The sequence below is a fragment of the Artibeus jamaicensis genome, unplaced genomic scaffold (genome assembly GCF_021234435.1).
Source record: "Artibeus jamaicensis isolate MK-2021 breed Jamaican fruit bat unplaced genomic scaffold, CSHL_Jam_final contig_384, whole genome shotgun sequence".
Classification (NCBI taxonomy): Eukaryota; Metazoa; Chordata; class Mammalia; order Chiroptera; family Phyllostomidae; genus Artibeus; species Artibeus jamaicensis.
Window position 1 is genome coordinate 9273258 of NW_026521810.1, and position 20890 is coordinate 9294147.

The window sequence follows — 20890 nt, forward strand, 5'->3', positions numbered from 1 at the left end:
TGTCAAAAATAGTAACTTTAAATGCCACAAAAATTATTCTTATCTATAAAAGCAAACAAAAGTTACACCAGAGTTTAAACCAATTAAAATTTGGTAAGTGGTCAATAAGAGTACATTTTAGGCTGGCTTTCACTATGTTCTTTACATAGGAAGCTTAAAATTAGTAACTTCAATAAAGTGAAGTTCAACAAACCAATACAATTCTACATACATGTAAATATGAATACAATGAACAATTCACTAGCTAAATTCTGGATCTAATCAATCTGTTTGACAGTAGTACTAAATTTCACTAGCTAACAGAAACCTCGAAAAGAATGTAAAAACATCATTTTTTCTACACAATGTTACAAATCTAGTAAGTACAGATGAATTCAGCTACACTTTTCCTGAATATTGAAATAATTAGGCTTAACTGATTTAAATTACCGACTGACTTTATTTATCTATCTAGATTGATAAAGAATGGTCAATTAGTGATTCAAAGAAAACTATAATTATATGAAGTGGTATACATTTTCCAAAATGGAAATGACGTCACTGTTTTTGGTCATTCAAATATTACACGTTCGCTGTAAAAACAATGTTTTTGAAAAATATGAAGAAGAAACTTTAAATGAGCTATGATCCCATTCATTGTTAACATTTTGGGACCTTATTTTCAAAATTTATGTCTATGCCTCAGCATAGCAGTTTTACAAAAATAGGATATATATATAAAAATTCCTTTATAACACAATACCCTTAAAGTAAAGGGCATCTGCCAGGTTAAGAATATAAGGTTAAATAGTGGTTGCACAGTGTCCCGCTTTATAGAAATTATTTATCCAATTCCCTATTATTGAATAAGTTTTTCTCTTTCTCAGTATTATTAGCAATGCTGCAATTAAATTACCATACAATTTATTTTGTGTACTACACTATTTATTTCTTTTATAAAATTCCTCCAAGTTCGGGGGTTAAACTTTGAGCTTTCACTACCCTGTTAAAACCCAGAGTGGGTATCTGAAGTAATCTGCAACTTAGAAAATGCCTTAAGTCACATTATAAACTATAAGTAAAATGAAAAATACCTAGACAGTTCAATATAATTATTTTTATTTTCTTAAAACACACCCATTTCTCCCAGCCATCATTTTCAGCTCGCCTCCTCCATCCACCTCGTCTCATGGTGGAGCCTCTGTATTAGGGGAAAAAAAATCAATTTTATAATGTATTATTAATTGATATTTTATTACAGTATAAAACAAGAGAAACTAAAATAAAAAATGTTTAGGTAGGAGAAGGTATAGGGAAGACAAATGGTGATGGACAGAGACTTGATGTGGGTGGTGACTGCACAGTACAGTGTATAGGTGACATGCTGTACAATTGTGTACCTGATACCTGTATAACTTGGTTAACCAGTGTCACCCAAAAAAATTCAATAAAAAGAAAAAAAATACAATTTTTAAAGGATAAATAAATAAATACAAACGTCTTTTTACTTGAAATTATTGGGATGACGTAGGTCAACAAAATTATACAAGTTTCAGGTGCACAACTCTACATGCAACACATCATCTGTACACTGTAGTGTGTGTTCGCCACCCCATGTCAAGTCTCCATCCATCAGCATTTATTCCCCCACACCCTTCTCCACCTTCCTGTTCCTCTCCATTGACAATCAACACACTGTCATCCATGTCCATGAGTTCTTTTTTCCCTTTTATGCTCAATCCCCCCGTATCCCAGACCCCCCAACAGCTGTCGGCCTGCTCTCTCTCTATCTGGGTCTGTCTGTATTTTGTTAAAATATAAATGCTTAATTCACATAACAGTGAATGAGAAAACTTTTCCCAAAGCGTATCGTTCTCCTGTTTCACAAGTGAATTTTGTTATTAAAAACACCCACCTACAAATAATTATCAGATTTAAATTATAACCTCTTTAAACAGGAAAAACTGTTATGCCCTCTTGAGCATCAATTTTAATACCTCATATAAAACATCACCAAATCTAATATAATCATGATTATTTGTTAATGATTAATTAGTGTCAACAGAACCTAAGAAAACTTAGTCCTTCATTAAGTGACCTATAATAACATAGCTCTTAAAGTCTATCTTTGCTATTACATACTGGACACTTAACAGTGCATTCACAGTGTAATTTATCTATTATGCAAAAAGCCCTAAAAGAAGTAAAGAATACATCCAGGAATAGTGATTTTCAGCCATATGCTGCAAGAATTTTTAAAACATGCAATACCTGACTATTTAGTCGAGAGACTGACCTCTCTTCCCTTAGACTGTCAAATAAAAAATGCCAACAGCCAATACAACAATAGTCATCCATTGTTAATGAGTCAAAAGGATACCCATTTTTTGGTCAGATCAGCAAAAAATATATTTTTGCACGTGCTACAGAATTTTAGTAATTAGTTTATGTGTGCCATGAGATGAAAAAGGTTAAAAATCACTGATCTAGGAGATATGATGCAGACAGAGTAGCACGATAAATTAGGAAATCTGGCATGTTCCTTAAAGCAACACTTGACCGTCTGACCAACACTGAACAACTATAAAACCATCAATATAACCAAATGATAGCTCATCTCAAGTGTCAGCTGGCTTAGTGGCTAGCAAGGATTAAAATGAGTTTTAAGTCAAAGCATAAGTCATGCTGAAACATGACTTGATACATAGCTACACCTTGAGACATGACTACGTTATCCTTCATAATCTTACATTATGATTTTCATTCAGGCATTTTTTCTTCTACTAAGTATGTGTATGTGTGTGTGTGTGTGTGTGTGTGTCAAACAGTTACCATATATCACTGGAAAAGCCTTATTCATTATCCACATCAAATCAGATTTGATACAATTTATAGGAATTTGTTACTGAGTAGCACCTTAGAACACAACAGCAGGTATTTTCTTTCAAATATTTCTATTCTTGGTATAATGTGGGATGTATAGTTTCTCTTTGCTGATATTTATATTAATTATGAATTTTTACTGTCTACTTTTAAAAGATAACCTAAAGATATGCAGATATGCTGCTCAAAGAGTTACATCCAACAGAGAGATGAGGGCCATGTACAAAGAGCTCTACAGACAGGAGCCAAAGTAATTAACTTTGATTAGGTACTGTGGGTGTTGAGGGAGAGAGGATTTTTGTTTTTTTCAGCTTTGTTAAAGGTAGGGGGGCATGGCTACCCAGTGTTCACCATGAGTCCCCACACTGCCATATTTGCTCTGCTAAATACTTATTTTCAAAAAGCTCACTTTGTCCATTTCCTCATGACTTCTCCCTTACGTTAAGAGGAGTCTGGAAAATGTATTAACACCTAACTCTTGACTGCATTTAAACTGAATCCATATATCTGCTCTAAGAAGTGAGAGTTTGGGAATTCTGGCCATTATGTTAGGGAGTCATACTCACAAAAATTAAATACAACAATTAATCTGATGAGGCAACTTTAAAAATACAGTATGTTTTTAGTTTAATTCATTTGCCCAATTATTTAAGAGCCTTCTTTATTTAAGATATATTGGCGATCCACTGAGAAAGGCCAATATGAAAATCCACATTGATGTATTAATGAGGGTACACAGTATGAAACAAAAATGTAACAAATAAACCAAAGAACAGATTTTAAAGGTTCTTTCCATATTCCAGACAATATAGGTTTCCCAGACAAATGTTTGAAACTTTGAAAAATAAAATAAATGAGTAACTTAAAATTGTAATTTCATTACTTCATTAATTTGACCCATGTATAGCAAACTCCTATTGGTCCAGGATTCAAATATTAAGACTCTCAGAAGGGAAAAGGAAACACGAAACATATTTCATTTTAGACACGCAAATTCTACTTGCCAAAAACTTCATAGCAAATAGGAAACTAGATAATTTGGATCAAACTTCCTGCTGAGAAAGAGGAAAGCTACACAAAACATTATTAAGAAGTGTCTGACTTCCAGTTAAGATGGAGGCAAAGGTAAACATGGCTCACCTCATACAACCACAGCAAAAATTACAACTGAACTACAAAGTAACTATTACTTAAACCATCAGAAAATCGAGCTGTATGGAAGTCCGACAACCAAGGAATCATTCAGACAAGTAGGAGGGGCAGAGACGCAGAGACTTGGAATGGGCCAATCCCACATCCAGGTGTGGTGAATAAAAATCAGGAGGGATTATCTGGGGAGTGTGGGATCCCAGCCCCACACCAGACCACCCAGCCCAGGGTTCCAGTGCCAGAAGACAAGTTAAGTCCTTATGACTTCTAGCTGTAAACAGCAGTGGGGGTTGGGGTGGCGGAAGAAAACTGTGGGATTCTCAGGAGTCAAGGGCCTGCAATGACTTAGGACTTATGCAGACACACTCCCTCTGGGCTCCAGCACCAGACAGCAGATTAAAGGGCACGAGTGGCATACGGGGAGAAATTGAAATGTCTGGCATCAAGGCAAATAGCAGGGGACAGCTTCCTCCTGGAGAAAAACACGGACCTCAGGCAGCAACCATTGTTCCTATTCTGAGGCCTCCCCCACACAAAGTCACAGAGCAGCAGCAATATATCTGACACTTTATCAACCTGGTTCATACAAGTTACCCCACCATGACAATTACCTAAGGCTCCACCCCATCCAAATTATGGCAATGCTTTTTTACACTAAGCCACACTACTACCTATACATAGAAACAAACACAGGGAGGCTGCCAAAATGAGAAGACAAAAACATATGGTCCAAATGAAAGAGAACAAAACTACTTTTCTGGAGATCTGAAATAAAATGGAGATGAGCAATCTATCAGATGCAGAGTTCAAAACACCGTGCTCAAGGAACTCACTGGGTACTTCAATAGCATGAAAAAGACCCAGGCAGAAATGAAGGTTACACTAAACAAACTAAAGAAATATTTACAGGGAACCAACATTGGAGTGGATGAAGCCAAGAATCAAATCAATGATTTGGAACATAAGGAAGAAATAAACATTTAATTAGGACAGTGAAAAGAAAAAAAGAATCCAAAAAAACAAGGAGAGTCTAAGGAGTCTCTGGGACAACTTCAAGTGTACCAACATGTGAATCATAAGGTTGCTGGAACAAGAAAAGAGCAAGAAATTGAAAACTTGTTAGAAAAAATAATGAAAGAAAACATTCCTAATTTGGTGAAGGAAATAGACATACAAGTCCAGGAAGCACAGAGAGTCCCAAATAGGGAAGATGGACCCAAAGAGGACCACACAAAGATACATCATAATTAAAATGCCAAAGGTTAAAGATAAAGAGAGAATCTTATAAGCAGCAAGAAAAAAGCAAAGAGTTAGGTACAAAGGAGTTCCAATAAGACTATTAGCTGATTTCTCAAAAGAAACTTTGCAGGCTAGAAAGGACTGGCAAGAAGTATTCAAAGTCAAGAAAAGCAAGGACCTATAACCCAGATTACTCTATCCAGCAAAACTATCCTTTAGAATGGAAAGGCAGATAAAGTGCTTGCCAGATAAGGTCAAGTTAAAAGAGTTCATCCTCACCAAGCTATTATTATACAAAATGTTAAAGAAACTTATTTGAAGAAAAAAGGAGATCAAAACTATGAACATTAAAATGACCATTAATGTTCACATTAAAATGTGAATAAATTCACAACTATCAACAACTGAATCTAAAACACAAGCTAAGCAAACAAGCAGAACAGAAACAGAGCCATAGATATGGAGATCATTTGGAGGCTTATCAGTTGGGAGGGGGTGGGGGAGACTGGAGAAAAAGATGCAAGGATTAAGAAGTACAATTTGGTAAGTACAGAATAGACAGGGGGATGTTAAGAACACTACAGGAAATGGAGAAGCCAAAGAACTTACATACAAGACCCATGGACATAAAGTAAGGTGGGGAATTGCTAGAGGGAATAGGGGTACCAGGTGGAGGGGGGACAAAAGGGGAAAAATTGGGGCAATTGTAATAGCATAATTGATAAAATATATTAAAAATAAATAACCATTAATCTTGTATATGCTAGAAAGTCAATAAATTCTTGTTGAATAAAGAAAATAAATTTATATATAATGCATGGTAGCAACAGTTATATGTCCCAAGTATAGTAACTCCAATATATCAATATTCAAAACTCTACCTTGCATATTTAATCTTATCTTTTTATTTCTCGTATTTTAAGTTTTCCAAAAATTCACAATAGAATCCTGTGCTGTTTACTAGAGAGCAACATGACAGACACTCCTTCCTCATAAAGTTGCATGTACAAAATTAGCAAATGATACACACTTTTGGGGCTGACAAGAACCACACAACAGGTAGGATTAAGTATAAATCACTTAATTTCTGAAGACTACAGTGTTTCCCTGGTAGTGTGAAATCACGAAGTAGCTAACATAAAACTCTATTCTTTGAAACTGTTATGCCATATATAAAGACTTATGTTTTTGCTAACCAGTAATGATCTCTGAAAAAGGGGCTTTATGAATACCTCTGAAGCTATATCCAGGGGAAAAGTTCCCTAGTCTAGATGACTGATTTGCTTCTTCAAATAGCACCCTCCCTAGCATGAAGGAGGGCAGTAAGCCATGCTATCCCAGCTTGATAGAAATAGCCCTCAGAAATAAAACTGTGTTCTCATCCTCCCCATTCCTCACAAGCTTTTGAATTACACATTTTGAATAACACATTAGTGCCATCTCAACTAACCACACTAAAAGAACTGGACAAGCCATTCAATTACCAAGCCAGACTTGTAAATAAAAACTGCCTTCTTGTTTTCAGATAAAATTCTTGCAGGCTGGGTTTCCAATCTAGTTGCTTCCAGTGCTTGATGGCCTTGATGACAGTGATAAACATTTCTGAAACTGTAATGCACAACCTAAAATAACTTACTAACTTCTTATCTAGCAGCGTTTTTATAGAAGCCAACTACAGGTTTTATTAGTTAAAAAAATAGATGAATAAATTCATACCACTTAGGGTATATCCTCAATTAACATGAGCAACTAGTATACTAATATACTGCTGGGTCAATGAGTAGAAATCAATTGAGATCACATCATGTGGAAACCCTTTGAAGTACAGTACCAGACATCATTCTTTTAAATTTTCCACGGTCTACAACTTAATGAAAAGATTAATAGATTTACTAAAGCAAGACCTGGATGGACTCTAATCCCAGTTCTACCCCTGCCTAGCTATATGATTTGGAATGAATCCAACACTGAGGCACTCAACTTGGTTACACTGATTAGCCCTGAAAAGAATCCCTATGGGGCCATGAACTGATTGTAGGATAGATGTGGCTAGAGAACCACTACAATTTTGGCAGCCCTGCTTTTACAAGTTTTAGATTATCTGTGGTCTGGATAAGATTCTTTTTGAAGAAAAACCTCAAATTAAAAAAATTGAAAACTAAAACTAATGAACTAAAAACTAATTCTAAAGACTTCTGGCCCTGTTCTATGTTCCTCTATGTGACTCTACAAAGGGGAAATGTTCCAATCCTTGAAAGGCGCATTAACTAAACTCACTTATTCATCTTCAAGTAATGAAATTATAAACCAAATTAGAGGCTGCCTGTGCAGTTATGCCAGGACCCAGTGTCAACATACAATACAAGAGCCAGCCAGGTATGCCAAGTTTAAAGCAAAGACACAGGAACTCTATTGCTAATGAGCCCAGGGACCCTGAATACCTACAATGCAAAAGATTTCTTGACTCTCCCATTCTTTTAATAGGGATGCTCAAAACTTTTTGAAGAGCCTCATGAAGGACCTGCTTATTATTAAAAAATTAACAACAGTACTTACACATACTTTCCCCTTAACTTTATTTCATCTTTTGCTGGAGTATACATTTCACTCTGGACTTTCAATGTGCATTTTAAAAGGCTTGTCAAATCCCACTGAAAATGAACATCATTCTGCCTTTTTTTTTACTATGATTATTGGTGGCTTTTGATATGTACATACAGAATGATGTTAATCACCAGGAGAAATCATTTTCATTCAAAAGTGGTATTTCATCCACTTCCTAAAGAATTAAACATTGTAAGACTCCAAATAGTTCATAACACACCAGCAAAATTCCCACTACATATTCAGACAATACCCCAATATATATTCATCACTGTTAATCTGTTGGTTTAATATTTGTAATTCTATAAAGTATACCATTAACTAATGAAACTGACTTTGAGTGGCTTTTATTCACTCTCATTACTCTAGTTATGTTACTTAAGAAACAGTACTGAATGAATTGGAATATACAAATGAATATGCAACAAATGAATAAGCATACCACAGTGGTATAATTATTCACGAATATGATACAAATGCAAAGAAAGTAGCCTGTGGCCACCCAGTCCATCACCAGGCAAGGATGAAATAAAACAACTTAACTTTTGGCTACCTTCCACACTACTATTCAACACCTCTTTTCCTCTTCATCGCTTCTTTCCTTTGCTTAGTTAGCAGTCAATTTTCTTCAAAGGTGCTTACTAACAATTAAGGAACTAGTTAATAACTGGCTTAAGGTATGTTTCATCCCAGAGACACATGTATTTAAAAGAGACCTCTCCAGGACCACTCAATGGAGGAAAGCAGAATTTTCACCAAATATTGCTGAGAAAAAGAGGATACCCAGATGCAAAATAATGAAGTTGGACTCTTATCTTACATTGATGGGGGAACTCAACAGTTAAAAACATTTAGCTGTGGCTAATAGTTAACAGGCTTAGTGATTAATGCAGGTAGAAAGGAGCTGGAATGCATGATTGGACCTACCCAGACTCCTAAGAGGCCTGCAACCAATTCAACTTTTGTGTCCCAGGAGAACTGGAAATGATCAAAATGGTATCTAAGTCATTGTGCTCCAGGGAGAGAATGTTCTGACACAGATAAAAAATATAAAGAGGGGGAAGTTCTGGCCAAGATGGAGGCATAGGTACCTGTGCTTCACTTCCTCACACAACCGAAAGGGTAACAACCAATTTAAAAACAAAAACAACCAGAACTACCAGAAAATCAAACTGTATGGAAGTCCAACAACCAAGGAGTTAAAGAAGAAACATTCATCCAGACTGGTAGGAGGGGCAGAGACTGGCAGCTGGGGCAGAAAGGGCACACAAGGAGGCCACAGCTGGCAGTCAGGGGTGGACAAGGCAGTGGCTGGCAGGACAAGAATATCCTATATTTAAGTGTGGATAAGCTGGAAGAACAACTGGGGAGTGAGACACCGTGCAACCCAGAGCTCCAGCCTGGGAAAAGAAAGCCTCAAAACCTCTTAACTGAAAAACCTGCGGGGGTTGCCGGAGGTGGGGGAAGAATCTCCCAGTCTCACAGGAGGGTCTGTTGAAGAGGACCGCGGATTTTAGAACACACACAAGACCACCCACCTGGGAATCAGCAACTGAAAGGGCACACCTGCCTGTGGGAAAGTGGGGCAAGAGCCAAGTAGGCTAGCAAGCAGTATTGTTTTCTCTCTGACCCTTCCCCCACAAACAGAGCTACAACCCCATCCTGGTGAATGCCTAAGGCTCCGCCCCTTACAACACAACAAGTGAGCCAAGACAAATGAATATGGCCCAATGAAAGAACAGATTAAAACTACTGAGAAAGAACTAGTAAGCGATGAGGAGTAGACAATCTATCATATGCAGAGTTCAAAACACTGGTAATCAGGATGCTCACAGAAATTGAGTATGGTCGCAAAACAAAGGCAGAAATGGAGGCCATACAAAGTGAAATAAAGGAAAATATACAGGGAACCAACAGTGAAGGGAAGGAAACTGGGATTCAAATCAATAATTTGGAACAAAAGGAATGAACAAACATGCAACCGGAAAAGAATGAAGAAATAAGAATTAAAAAAAACAAAAAACAAGGAGGCTTAGGAACCTAGGGGACAACTCTAAAATATTCCAACATCCAAATCATAGGGGTGCCAGAGGAGAAAAGAGCAAGAAATTGAAAACTCATTTGGAAAAATAATGAAGAAAAATTTCTCCAATCTGCTCAAGGAACTATAAACATACAAGTCCAGGAAGCTCAGAATCAATCCCAAAGAAGTTGGACCCAAGCAAGCACACACCAAGGCACATCATAATTACATTACCCAAGATGAAAGATAAGGAGAGAATCTTAAAAGCAGCAAGAGGAAAGGAGATAGTTACCTACAAAGGAGTTCCCATAAGACTATTAGCTGATTTCTCAAAAGAAACCTTGCAGGCAAGAAGGGGTTGGAAAGAAGTATTTGAAGTAATGAAAGTCAAGATCCTACATCCAAGATTACTCTATGCAGCAAAGCTATCATTTAGAATGGAAGGGCAAAGTGCTTCCTGTATAAGTTAAAGTTCAAGGAGTTCATCATCACCAAACCCTTATAAAAATGTTAAAGGGACTTAAGAAAAATATCAAAACTATGAAAAGTGACAACAAGCTCACAACTATCAACAACTCAACCTTAAAAAAATAACAAAAACAAACAAAGCAAACAACTAGAACAGAACAGAATTGCAGAAATGGAAATCACATGCAGCAGCATTATTACAGAAGCCAACTACAGGGTTCTATTAGTTAAAAAAATGGATGAAGAATAAATTCGTGTATGCAAAAGTACCCTTATCCTTACCACCTAGGGTATGTCCTCAATAAACATTAACAACACATGGAGGGTTATCAGTAGGGAGAGGGAGAGAGAGAGGGAGAATGGGGGGAAAGGTACAGGGAATAAGTACCTTAAATGGTAGTTACAAAATAGACAGGGAGGTTAAGAATACTACAGGAAATGGAGAAGCCAAAGAACTTACATGTATGACCTACAGACGTGAACTACTGGAGGGTGGGGGAGAATGTTGGTGGGAGGAGGGATGCAGAGTGGAGGGAATTAAAGGGGAGAAATAATGGGACAACTGTAATAGCATAATCAATAAAATATACTTTATAAAAAAAGAAAACTAGAAAACAAAAGCTATTCAACAGTGGTGAGAAAGTGAAGAAACTGAAGTCCTTCTGCACTGTTGGTGGGAATGTCAAATGGTATAGCCACTATGGAAATCATCATGACAATTCCTTTAAAAATTAAAAAGAGAATTATCATATGACCCAACAATTCAATTCCACTTCTGAGTATATACGTAAAAGAATGGAAAACAGAGTCTAGAGGAGATATTTGTATACCCATATTAACATCAGCATTATTCAGAACAACCAAAAGCAACCCAAGTGTCCAGTGATAGATGAATGGACAAGCAAAACATGGTAGATACATACAGTGGTATATTTTCAGCCTTAAAAAGCAAAATTCTGATAGATCCTACAACAATGTCCTCATATCCTTGAAGACATTATGCTAGGTGAAATAAGTGAGCCACAAAAACGATAAATATTATGATTCTACTTACATGAAGTATCTAGAGTAAATTCAGAGACAGAATGTAGAATGGTGGTTTCCAGGGGGTGGGGGAGGGCGAAATAAAGAGTTGTTTGATGGGTACAGAGTTTCAGTTTTGCAAGCTGAAAAAGTTCTGATGATTGGTTGCACAAGGTGAATACACTGCTGAAATGTATGCTTAAAAATGGTTAAAATGGTGTATTTTATGTTTATACACATTTTACAATTAAAAAATAAAAATGAAAATTTTTATAAAGAAGTGAAGAAAATATAAAAGAAAGACTTTGGACACTGGAAACACTGCAGGTAGCACAATGAGTAGCAAAGCTACAGGGAAGGGATAATTGGGGCATTCAGTTGGGAGTACCAAGCTGGGAAAGAGACTCCTTTCCTAAGAAATCTGTGTATGGGATATTTTTTTCTTGAAGAGGAGGACAATGGGAGCCAGCTTGCAGAACTAATGTATTAGGACCAAGTATTGTCCTTATATGTGACTAAGTAAATGAAACACTGGTACATAGTAGCAAACAAGGTTTGACAATGTCTGCTCCAAAGTACTCTTCAGTGAATACGGCTTTAACACCAGATAAACAACTTTTCATGTAACATTTACACACAAAAATCACAAAAATACATACACTATCATTGTCTAGGGCTAAAGTTCTCAGACTGTTAAAGTTATAAGAACACACCAGAGATTCTTAAATTTCATAACCCAGGGAAGCAGAACCTTTTTGCGGCCCCATCCCACACACTGCAGTCAGGTTTTGACTTTGAAGAGACCCTCACCAAGCTATTTAAAACAAAAATATCAGACACATAGGTGAAAAATAGCCCTTGTAACAGTTTCCAAGAGGCCCAACTACTGGCTCTAGTCTTTAGCATACACATTCTAAGCTGTTCATGTATTACCCTAAATAACTGTGTATTTCATATATTTAAAATACTTGTTAACCTGGTTTCTTCACCTTCAGTATATTAACACACTTTCCCATTTCTTTCCTGCTTTAAGAAAACAATTCCTGTACTATATTAGGTACCATCTTGATCAATACCAAATAAACATGGTATTTTAATCCATCAAATAAAAGTAGCTATATATAAGGCTCTCTAAACAAGAAATTATAGGCTTGGATACATAAGCATTTTCTAGATGTGAATCTGGTCCTTTTACCTTTCCTTACGACATTTTTGGTATTATCTTTGCAATTACTGATTTGTGTTTATATACTGCTTTATCATGCTATCAGTATTCAGCCATGCTAGGTGTTCCTTTTCAAAAAGTTTTCCCTACTCTAGTTTAAAAAGCATGTTTTTATTGTAGAAAACTGAGAAAATACAGGAAATGGAAAAGGGAAGGGGAAAAATACCCACAGTCACACCATCTTTTAAAAATTTCATCTGTTGACTGACACTTTATATCTCCTTCCTTTCAGTATTCCTTGAATTAAAAATTTTTAAATGTTTAAACTTAAACACACTAGTGATATCTTGTATTTCCATAGTGCTTTTATTTTTCAAAGGGGTCTTCACATCTATTTGTCTTTCCAACACATCGGTATTTATTTTGCACTGCCTTCTAGGGTAAAATATTTGATGAATTGACTGCTGGTTTATGGCACAAAAATGACACATCTCTTACAAAATTATGTCTGGTCATCAGGATCCTCACAGAACTGGTTGATTATAGCCACAAATTAGACAAACATATGAAGGTGAAACTAATTGAAATGAATGGAATTGCATAGGACACCAATAGCAATGAAAAGGAAACTGGGACTCAAATCAATGGAGTGGACCAGAAGAAAGCAAATAATGGCCAAACAGAAAAGAGTCAAGAAGCAAGAATTCAAAGAAATGAGGAGAGTCTTAGGAACCTCCAGGACATCTTTAAACGCTCCAACATCCAAATTATAGGGGTACCAGAAGGGGGGAAAGGAACAGCCACCAGTGGAAAACTTATTTGAACAAATAATAAAGGAGAATTTCCCCAATCTGGCAAAGGAAATAGACTTCCAGGAAATCCAGGAAGCTCAGAGAGTACCAAAGAAGTTGGACCCAAGAAGGAACACACGAAGGCACATCATAATTACGTTAGCCAAAATTAAAATGAAGGAGAGAATCCTAGAAGCAGCAAGAGCTAAGGGGACAGTCACCTACAAAGGAGTCCCCATCAGACTGTCAGCGGATTTCTCAAAAGAGAACTTGCAGGCAAGAAGGGGCTGAAAAGAGGTATTCCAAGTCATGAAATCCAAAGACCTACAACCAAGATTGCTCTATCCAGCAAAACTTTCATTTAGAATGGAAGGACAGATAAGGTGCTTCTCAGATAAGATCAAATTCAAGGAGTTCATCATCACCAAGCCCTTATTATATGAAATGTTAAAGGGACTTATCGAAGAAAAAGAAGTTAAAGAAACATGAACAGTGAAAGGACAACAAACTCACAGTTATTAACAACCACACCTAAAATGAAAGCAAACTAAAAGGACAACTAGATCAGGAGTGGAAACATAGAAATGAAGATCTCAAGGAGGGTTAGCAACAGGGGAGTGGGAGGAGGAGAAGGGGGGAGAAGGTATAGAAAATAAGTAGCATAAACAGTAGATAGAAAATAGAAGGGGGGGCAAGAATAGCATGGGAAATATAGAATCTAAAGGACTTGAGACACATGGTCATAAACTAAAGGGGGGGTAATGGTGGGGATGGGAGGGTAGGGTGGAGGGGAATGAAGGGGGGAATAGAACAACTGTAACAGCATAGTCAATAAAAAAATTTAAAAAAAATTATGTCTCCAAATCTTCAAGGAAGAAATTAACAATGCTATCAATATAATAAACGCTAAAAAGTGAGTATGAACATGCTAATTTAATTGAACTGGCCTAATACAATTCAACAATACAGATACTTCTTTACTTGGAAACTTGGCACTTGTTTGGGTGAGTCACACTGGCTGCCATATATGTGACAGAAGGACTAAGGGGGAAAATAATGACCTACAAATAGGTTCCATCCAGTCCCCCAATTGGAAGTAGTCCATATTTATGAAAGTAGAGACCCAAAGATGATCAACTTTGTTATTAACTGGTTCTCTAACCTTAAGCAAATTACAAGCTGTCAGATGTTAGTTCTTTAATTTGTAGCTAGAATTGGGACAAATTCTAGTCTCTTAGTTTTAAAAATGTTTATGATCCTATACTTCTATCCATTTACAAAAACACTTTTAAAATGAAAAGTTTACGTATTATGCAACTGTCTATACTTCCACACACACAAAAAACCCCAAGATGTACCTAAACAGAGATGTGGCTGTAAAGTTATTAACCTTATTCAGAGAGGTCTAGCCTTTGCCCTTCATTGCCGGGAGGTGATCTCTAAGCCCTTGGAATGTCCTGCCTGATAAATGTCTTTGTTTACCAAGCTCATGGTCACTCAGAAAGTCAGCTGAACAGAGTGATTTGTGGTGGAGGCTTGTAGCCATGTGCAGTCAACCTTCTGAGGGAATGGATACTAAAAGGTCAACCACATGAACAGTAAACGATTATCTGTATGACCAAACTCCAATAAAAACTCTGGCCACTAAGCCTTGGGTAAACTTCCCTGGTTGGCAAAGACATCCTGTCACTTGTCATTGCCAAAAGTTATCACTGTAGCAGACTCCAATGGGAGAGGACAACTCAAGTGTAACACATAGAACTTCCCCGTGTGCCCCATGCACCCTTTCCCTTAGCTAGTTTTACTCTTTATCCTTTTAATGTAAATCATAATTTCAAGAATAACCACTTTCAGGAGTTCTGAATCCTTCTAGTTATAATCACTGAACTTGAGGGAGGTCTTGGGGATACCCAAACTAGCAGGTGGTATCAGAAACAAGGATGGTCTTGGAATTCCCAAACAATAGAATGGCAGAATGACAACTGTCCTTGAGTATTCATTGTTTTAGTAATAAAACACCTTTCCCACCCCTCTTAGCAGGAAGCAGAGTTGCCAATTAGAGACATTTCCTAGGCTCTTTTAAAAAATCAGGAGCCCTGACTGGTGTGGCTCAGTGGGTTGGGCACTGTCCCACAGACCAAAAGATAGGCAATTTGATTCCCCGTCAAGGCAGATGCCTGGGTTGTGGGCCAGGTCGCTGGTTGGGGGTGTGCAAGAGGCAACCAGTAGATATTGCTCTCACACACTGATGTTCCTCTCCCTCTCCCTCCTTTCCCTTCTCTCTAAAAATAAATATTTAAAAATCTTTTAAAAACCAGGAGTGGTAATAATGAGCAGAGTAATCTATACAAAAATCTCTTCCATATTTTTAATCCTCACCTAAGGACATTTTTTTCACTGCTTTTTTGAGAGAGAGGAAGGGAAAAACAGTTAATATCGATGTGAGAAAGCAGCATCACCTGGCTGCCTCCTGCACACACCCAGACTCAGGATCGTGTACTGTGATTGGGGATTGAACCTACAACTCAGGTATGTGCCCTGACGAGGAACTAAATCTGCAACCTTTTGGTTATGGGACAATGCTCCAACCAATTTTAAGTCTCCCTGGCAAGGACCTGTTCCATGTTCTTAAAGAAAGCTGTTCACTTCTTTTTCTGGAGAGCAGCTGAAGTAATTGGCTTCAACTGTGAGAATGAAAACAATACCTTAGCAGATACCAAAGCAAACAGAAGGAACCTTGGACCCTAAAAGACCTTTAAAAAAAAAAAAAGCAGCTCACCAGTTGTGGACAGCTTGCCTACTATTATAGGAGAAAAACTTTGTTATTGCTTGCATCCTTGTTCTGAAGTACTTGTTTATAGCAGCTTAGCTTGTACCCTAATGAATCTAAGTACATTTCAGCATTTTAAGGTTACGATGTAAAGTCAATACTTAAATAAATTACACAGATATAAAAAGAGAGACAAACACTAAGATGTATAATTGGAATTTAGATTTATTAAAACTGAAAATGTGTAACAAGTATTTTTATGTCCCAATTTGAGGACGATCTTATTAAAGGCAAAGTTTCTATCCCAAACAATTCACTATAAAAAATAATTTTCTCTCTTCATTCATAACAACAAAGTTACAAAAAGATGATTGACTTAACAAAAATCTGTCATTTGAATACAAGTTGAAGGAAGTGTTCTAACACTTTTTTTCCTTATAGTTACAGATTTCCACAGAAGGGAAGGGGAAAAAACAGATACTGTTTTAATAAAGTACAAAGAACTGCCTTCTCTGGTTTTCCAGAAAGCAGCAAAATTAATTGGTCTCTAAACACCTTCCCTCAATTTTCCTGATTTCCTGACCTCTAATCCATGTGGCCCAAGAGCTTATCTAACATTTCCACTAGGGTATTCCACATGCACCTCTAAACTGGCATGTCCAAAACTACATTAATTACAAAGGGAAACAAAAGAGAGAAGGCATGATTAAAAAGAAAACAAAACAAAACAAAAAGCCAACCAAGAGTTCAGAATGAGGAGTAAAAAGCCAGTATCTTCACTAAGGAGGAATGGCATATTCTCACAGAAAAGCCAAATGATTATTGGTAGAAAAGTCTGGGGCTGCAGTAAATCAAGGATTCCAAAGGCCACTGTAGAAGCTTAGTAATAGGGTCAGAACTTAGCTGGAGATTAAAGTTAATATCCAAGAAGAGGGAACTGTGTCCTGAGCAGGGGTTCTCATATTGAGCTGATATCAGAATCACTGGGAGGGCCTATCTAGACCCAGACTGCTGAGCCCTAACCCCATAGCTTCTTATCCAGTTAGGTCTGAATAAGGCCAGAAATCTGCATTTTGCAAAGTTCCCAAAAAATGCTGATGCTGCTGATCTGAAGCACATACTCTGAGAACCACTGATCTTTCCTGCCTGTAGTATATCTAGAGTGGTGAGAGAACAGAGACAAGTATAGAAATTCACAGGTACTGAGACAGAGTATATAAACATTGGGTTGGCCAAGAAGTCCGTATGGTTTTTTCCATAAAATAAAAGACACATTTTCATTTTCACCAATAATTTTTTTGATTTGGATATTCTAAGTATGTTGGTGTCTCCTACATGGTATAATGTTGATTACTCTCAATTAATGTCTTGATTTAACATTGCCACAATGTGCACGAAACAGAAAAAACTCACAACTCAGAAGCTGAAGAGTTTTTATTAGGTTGCAGATGATAAGCTATCTCCTATTCTGACTTTCATTCCCTCTCCTTGCCCCAATTACATGTCTGACCTAAAAGCTTATTCTGTAATCACTGAGCATTTACTATAATTTGCAGTGTTCAAGTCAGTTAAGTATAAACCACAATACAAAGTTGTCTGTAAGAGAAAACAAAGCTATCTACTGCATAAAACTACATACAATACAGGAGAGCCTACATCAGGGGCTCCTGACAACACACATAGAACATGCACAGAGAAAACAGCAATGAACCTCATGTTAAAGACATCTAAGAAGGCTTCTCTGAAGAAGTGCATCTCACCTGAGAACAATGACTAGGATTTAAATGAGTAGGAGGAGATGAGAGGAGGATTTCAGGAGGACAGAAAATTCATGATCAAAAATTGGCTGGTATTCAGGAGACATGGCCAGTAGTGATAGATGAATAAGGTAGCTGAGGAACTATAATAGAAGGCCCTGAATATCTTACTAAAAAGTTTGAAGAAAACTTTATAAGAAGTTAGGAAAGGAAGTGTACTTATGTAGGTGTATATTATGGGGAATGGGGCTGATAGCAGAGACAGAAAGGTTCTGGCTCCTGAGCTTATCTACACTAAGATCTCTATGTCTGCCTTAGCAGAAGTCCTCACCCTGTGTATTCTATCCACACATCTTAGATTTTTGAAATTATAAGGTAAATTGGCACACGCAATGGCATAACCAAGAACAAATCCCTCTATACAACTGCAATTCAAAAATATGGTCAAATTCACTCCTTTCTACATCTATCAGTTTCATCTTTAACAAATCTCTCCTCACAAATCCTTTAATAAATGTAATTGCTACTGTAAACAGAAAGCAGGAGGATCTTACACTGGGCATGCCAAAAGCTAGGAAAATGAATGGATAGAAAAAAAAGCCCTCTCCTCCCTATGCCTGTTAGAACCACAGGCTTAAACAGGAAGAGGATAGGGGTGGTCTTTGAGACAGGAGTCCACTATTCTCCAAAGTCTGGCAACTGAATAAACCCCCTTCCTTTTGCACCAGCACCTGTCTCACAAGTTTGGCTTTTGTGGTGATAGGCAGCCAAACCTGAGTTTCAGTTACAAAACTCCAAGTGAAAATAAAGAGTAAAGCATTTAAGAAACTGCCACTCTCACTTTCTGGCCTCTCTTCCTTGTTTCATGACAATACCCACCTATCATTCATAAAAACAACAACAATAACCCACCACTTTTTAAGATAGTATGACATGCTAAGGAGATGCTACACTGTTAGAAAGACACAAGAACTAGAAATCTAATTCAATGTACAGTTTATTTCGCACTCTATACCTTAAAACACAGGTGGCAAACACAAGGCCCTTGGGCCAATGCGGCCCTCTACCCTGTTTCATTTGGCTTGGCACCTTGTTTCTACTGAGTGGCAGCACTGAGCTCCTTGCCCCTAGTTAAGTAGTAGTTACATTTACACAGTCCTAAAATTACACTAGTCCCTCTGAAGGCAATGGCGATGCTGATGGGGCCCCTAGTGAAAATGAGTTTGACACCCCATGCCTTAAAATGAGTTTGACATCCCATGCCTTAAAACTAATAAATTATATTTCTGAGAAACATGCAGTGAGTTTCAAGTGAATGTAATATAACTTTCCAGTGACAATTAGAAATTTTCTATTGGGCATAAACAACATGCAAGAGAACATTAACCTGTTCCTACAACATTGTAAACAGTAACTTCAACTTAGAGGAGAAAATTCAAAAGGACAATTAATTGGGCAAATAGGTTACTAAAACATTTTACAATTACTAAAACATTTTACAATTCTAAAAACAAGTACTTTGTCAATATCTCTACCTCACCAATAAAAACCTCACTTCATGGGTTCCTTTCATTTAACAGTAACAGTAATGAGTAATAATCTAAGCCTACATTTAAATATTCAAAAAGTACTAAAAATCAAACTTTCCACAGCTTGAATTACTGAGCTTTTAAAATACTAAAAAGCATGTAGTTTACGACCCTGACTATAACACAATTTATATAAATAAAATACTTGGCTTATACAAACATCAACCCACGTTTTAAATAATCTTGAATCAATTAAAAAGAAAACTTCAACAGAAGTCAATCTTTCCATATACATATGAGGAGGGACCCCCCAAAAACCACTGGAATTATCGTTTGAGGTCAGGCCCCTTTAGTACAGGCTTCTCCCACTAGGTAAGTGTTCTAGGAACCCATCTGTATCTGTGTACCCCAGTGGCACTGTTGTGAGAGGCTGCATTTGACTTCAGTGAATTCCTTCTTTGAAGATTCTTTCAACAGGTTTGCCCATTTCATGATGGATAATTTATGAGTGCACCTGCTGGCACCATGTTACGTGTTCAGCAGTTTTTAACCAAAAACCAACATGACCCACTTCCATCCCCCTACCCCCAACTCCCTATTCACCTGATCTTACTCTGAGTAATTTTTTTGTTGTTGTTTCCCCAGATGAAAGAAGTCCTCAAAGGGAAATGTTTTGCCAATGTGGAAGAGGTGAAACCAAAACAGCAGATGTACTAAAAGGCATCAAAATCAATGATTTCAAAAACTGTTTTGAGCAGTGGAACAAATATCTCAGTAAGTATATTGCATGAAGTAGAGAGTACTTTGAAGGTGACTAAAATTAAAACATATAATACACAATGTTTTATAAATAAATTCCAAGTTGTTTGGATCCCCCTAATATATTTGAATGTAAATGGTTCCCATGCTTAGTGTAATGTAGATCTCTGAGGTATTTTAGAAATACGTTCTAGTTTCAACTGTCACAAACTGGCCAAAAGTCTATCTTTACTTCAGTTACTGTTATATAACAAAGAATTTGGCTGGCCATTGTCCCTGTTTCCTAGGTGAGAGGGAGGTTCTAAACATCTGGAACTTCATAACTGATAAGAGTGTTTCTGTTAACTACAGTGGGTCCCTGAGACCATATCTGTTATATTAATAAGTGATTCCCAGTGCACACCCAATTTCAGGATAGGGTGGACCATGCCAGAAAGGCCAACCGTGTGATGAGGATTGAGGCTTTGAGCCATATAGTAGCCTGACCTTCTGGAAGAGGAGGGGAGCTGGAGGCTGAATTCAACTGTGTGGCCAATGATTTCAATGTCTATGTAATAAAATTCCAATAAAAACTCTAGAAGCTAAGACTTGAATGAGCTTTTCTGGTTTGTAATCGTACAATGATGTGGCAGGAGGACATGAAAACTTCACCTATAAAACCCTCCCAGGGTTATCTCCATGTATCTCTTGATTTGGCAGGTCCTGATTTGAATCCTTTACAATAAAACAATAACTACACTTTCCTGAGTTC

General features: G+C 37.2%; 1 protein-coding gene across 4 annotated transcripts in view; it reads right to left on the reverse strand.

Moving 5' to 3' along the window:
• Positions 1 to 20890, reverse strand: part of REV1 (REV1 DNA directed polymerase) — a 113996-nt gene that overhangs the window by 84657 nt on the left and 8449 nt on the right. For 3 of the 4 annotated variants that reach the window (XM_053664684.1, XM_037141110.2, XM_053664685.1), the window contains exon 2: positions 1117 to 1180. In XM_053664684.1, coding sequence (XP_053520659.1) covers positions 1117 to 1170 — 54 coding nt within the window. In that variant the 5' untranslated portion in view covers positions 1171 to 1180. Of the gene's footprint in view, positions 1 to 1073; positions 1181 to 20890 lie in introns of those variants that run through there. The other variant, XM_053664686.1, reaches the window with a different exon arrangement.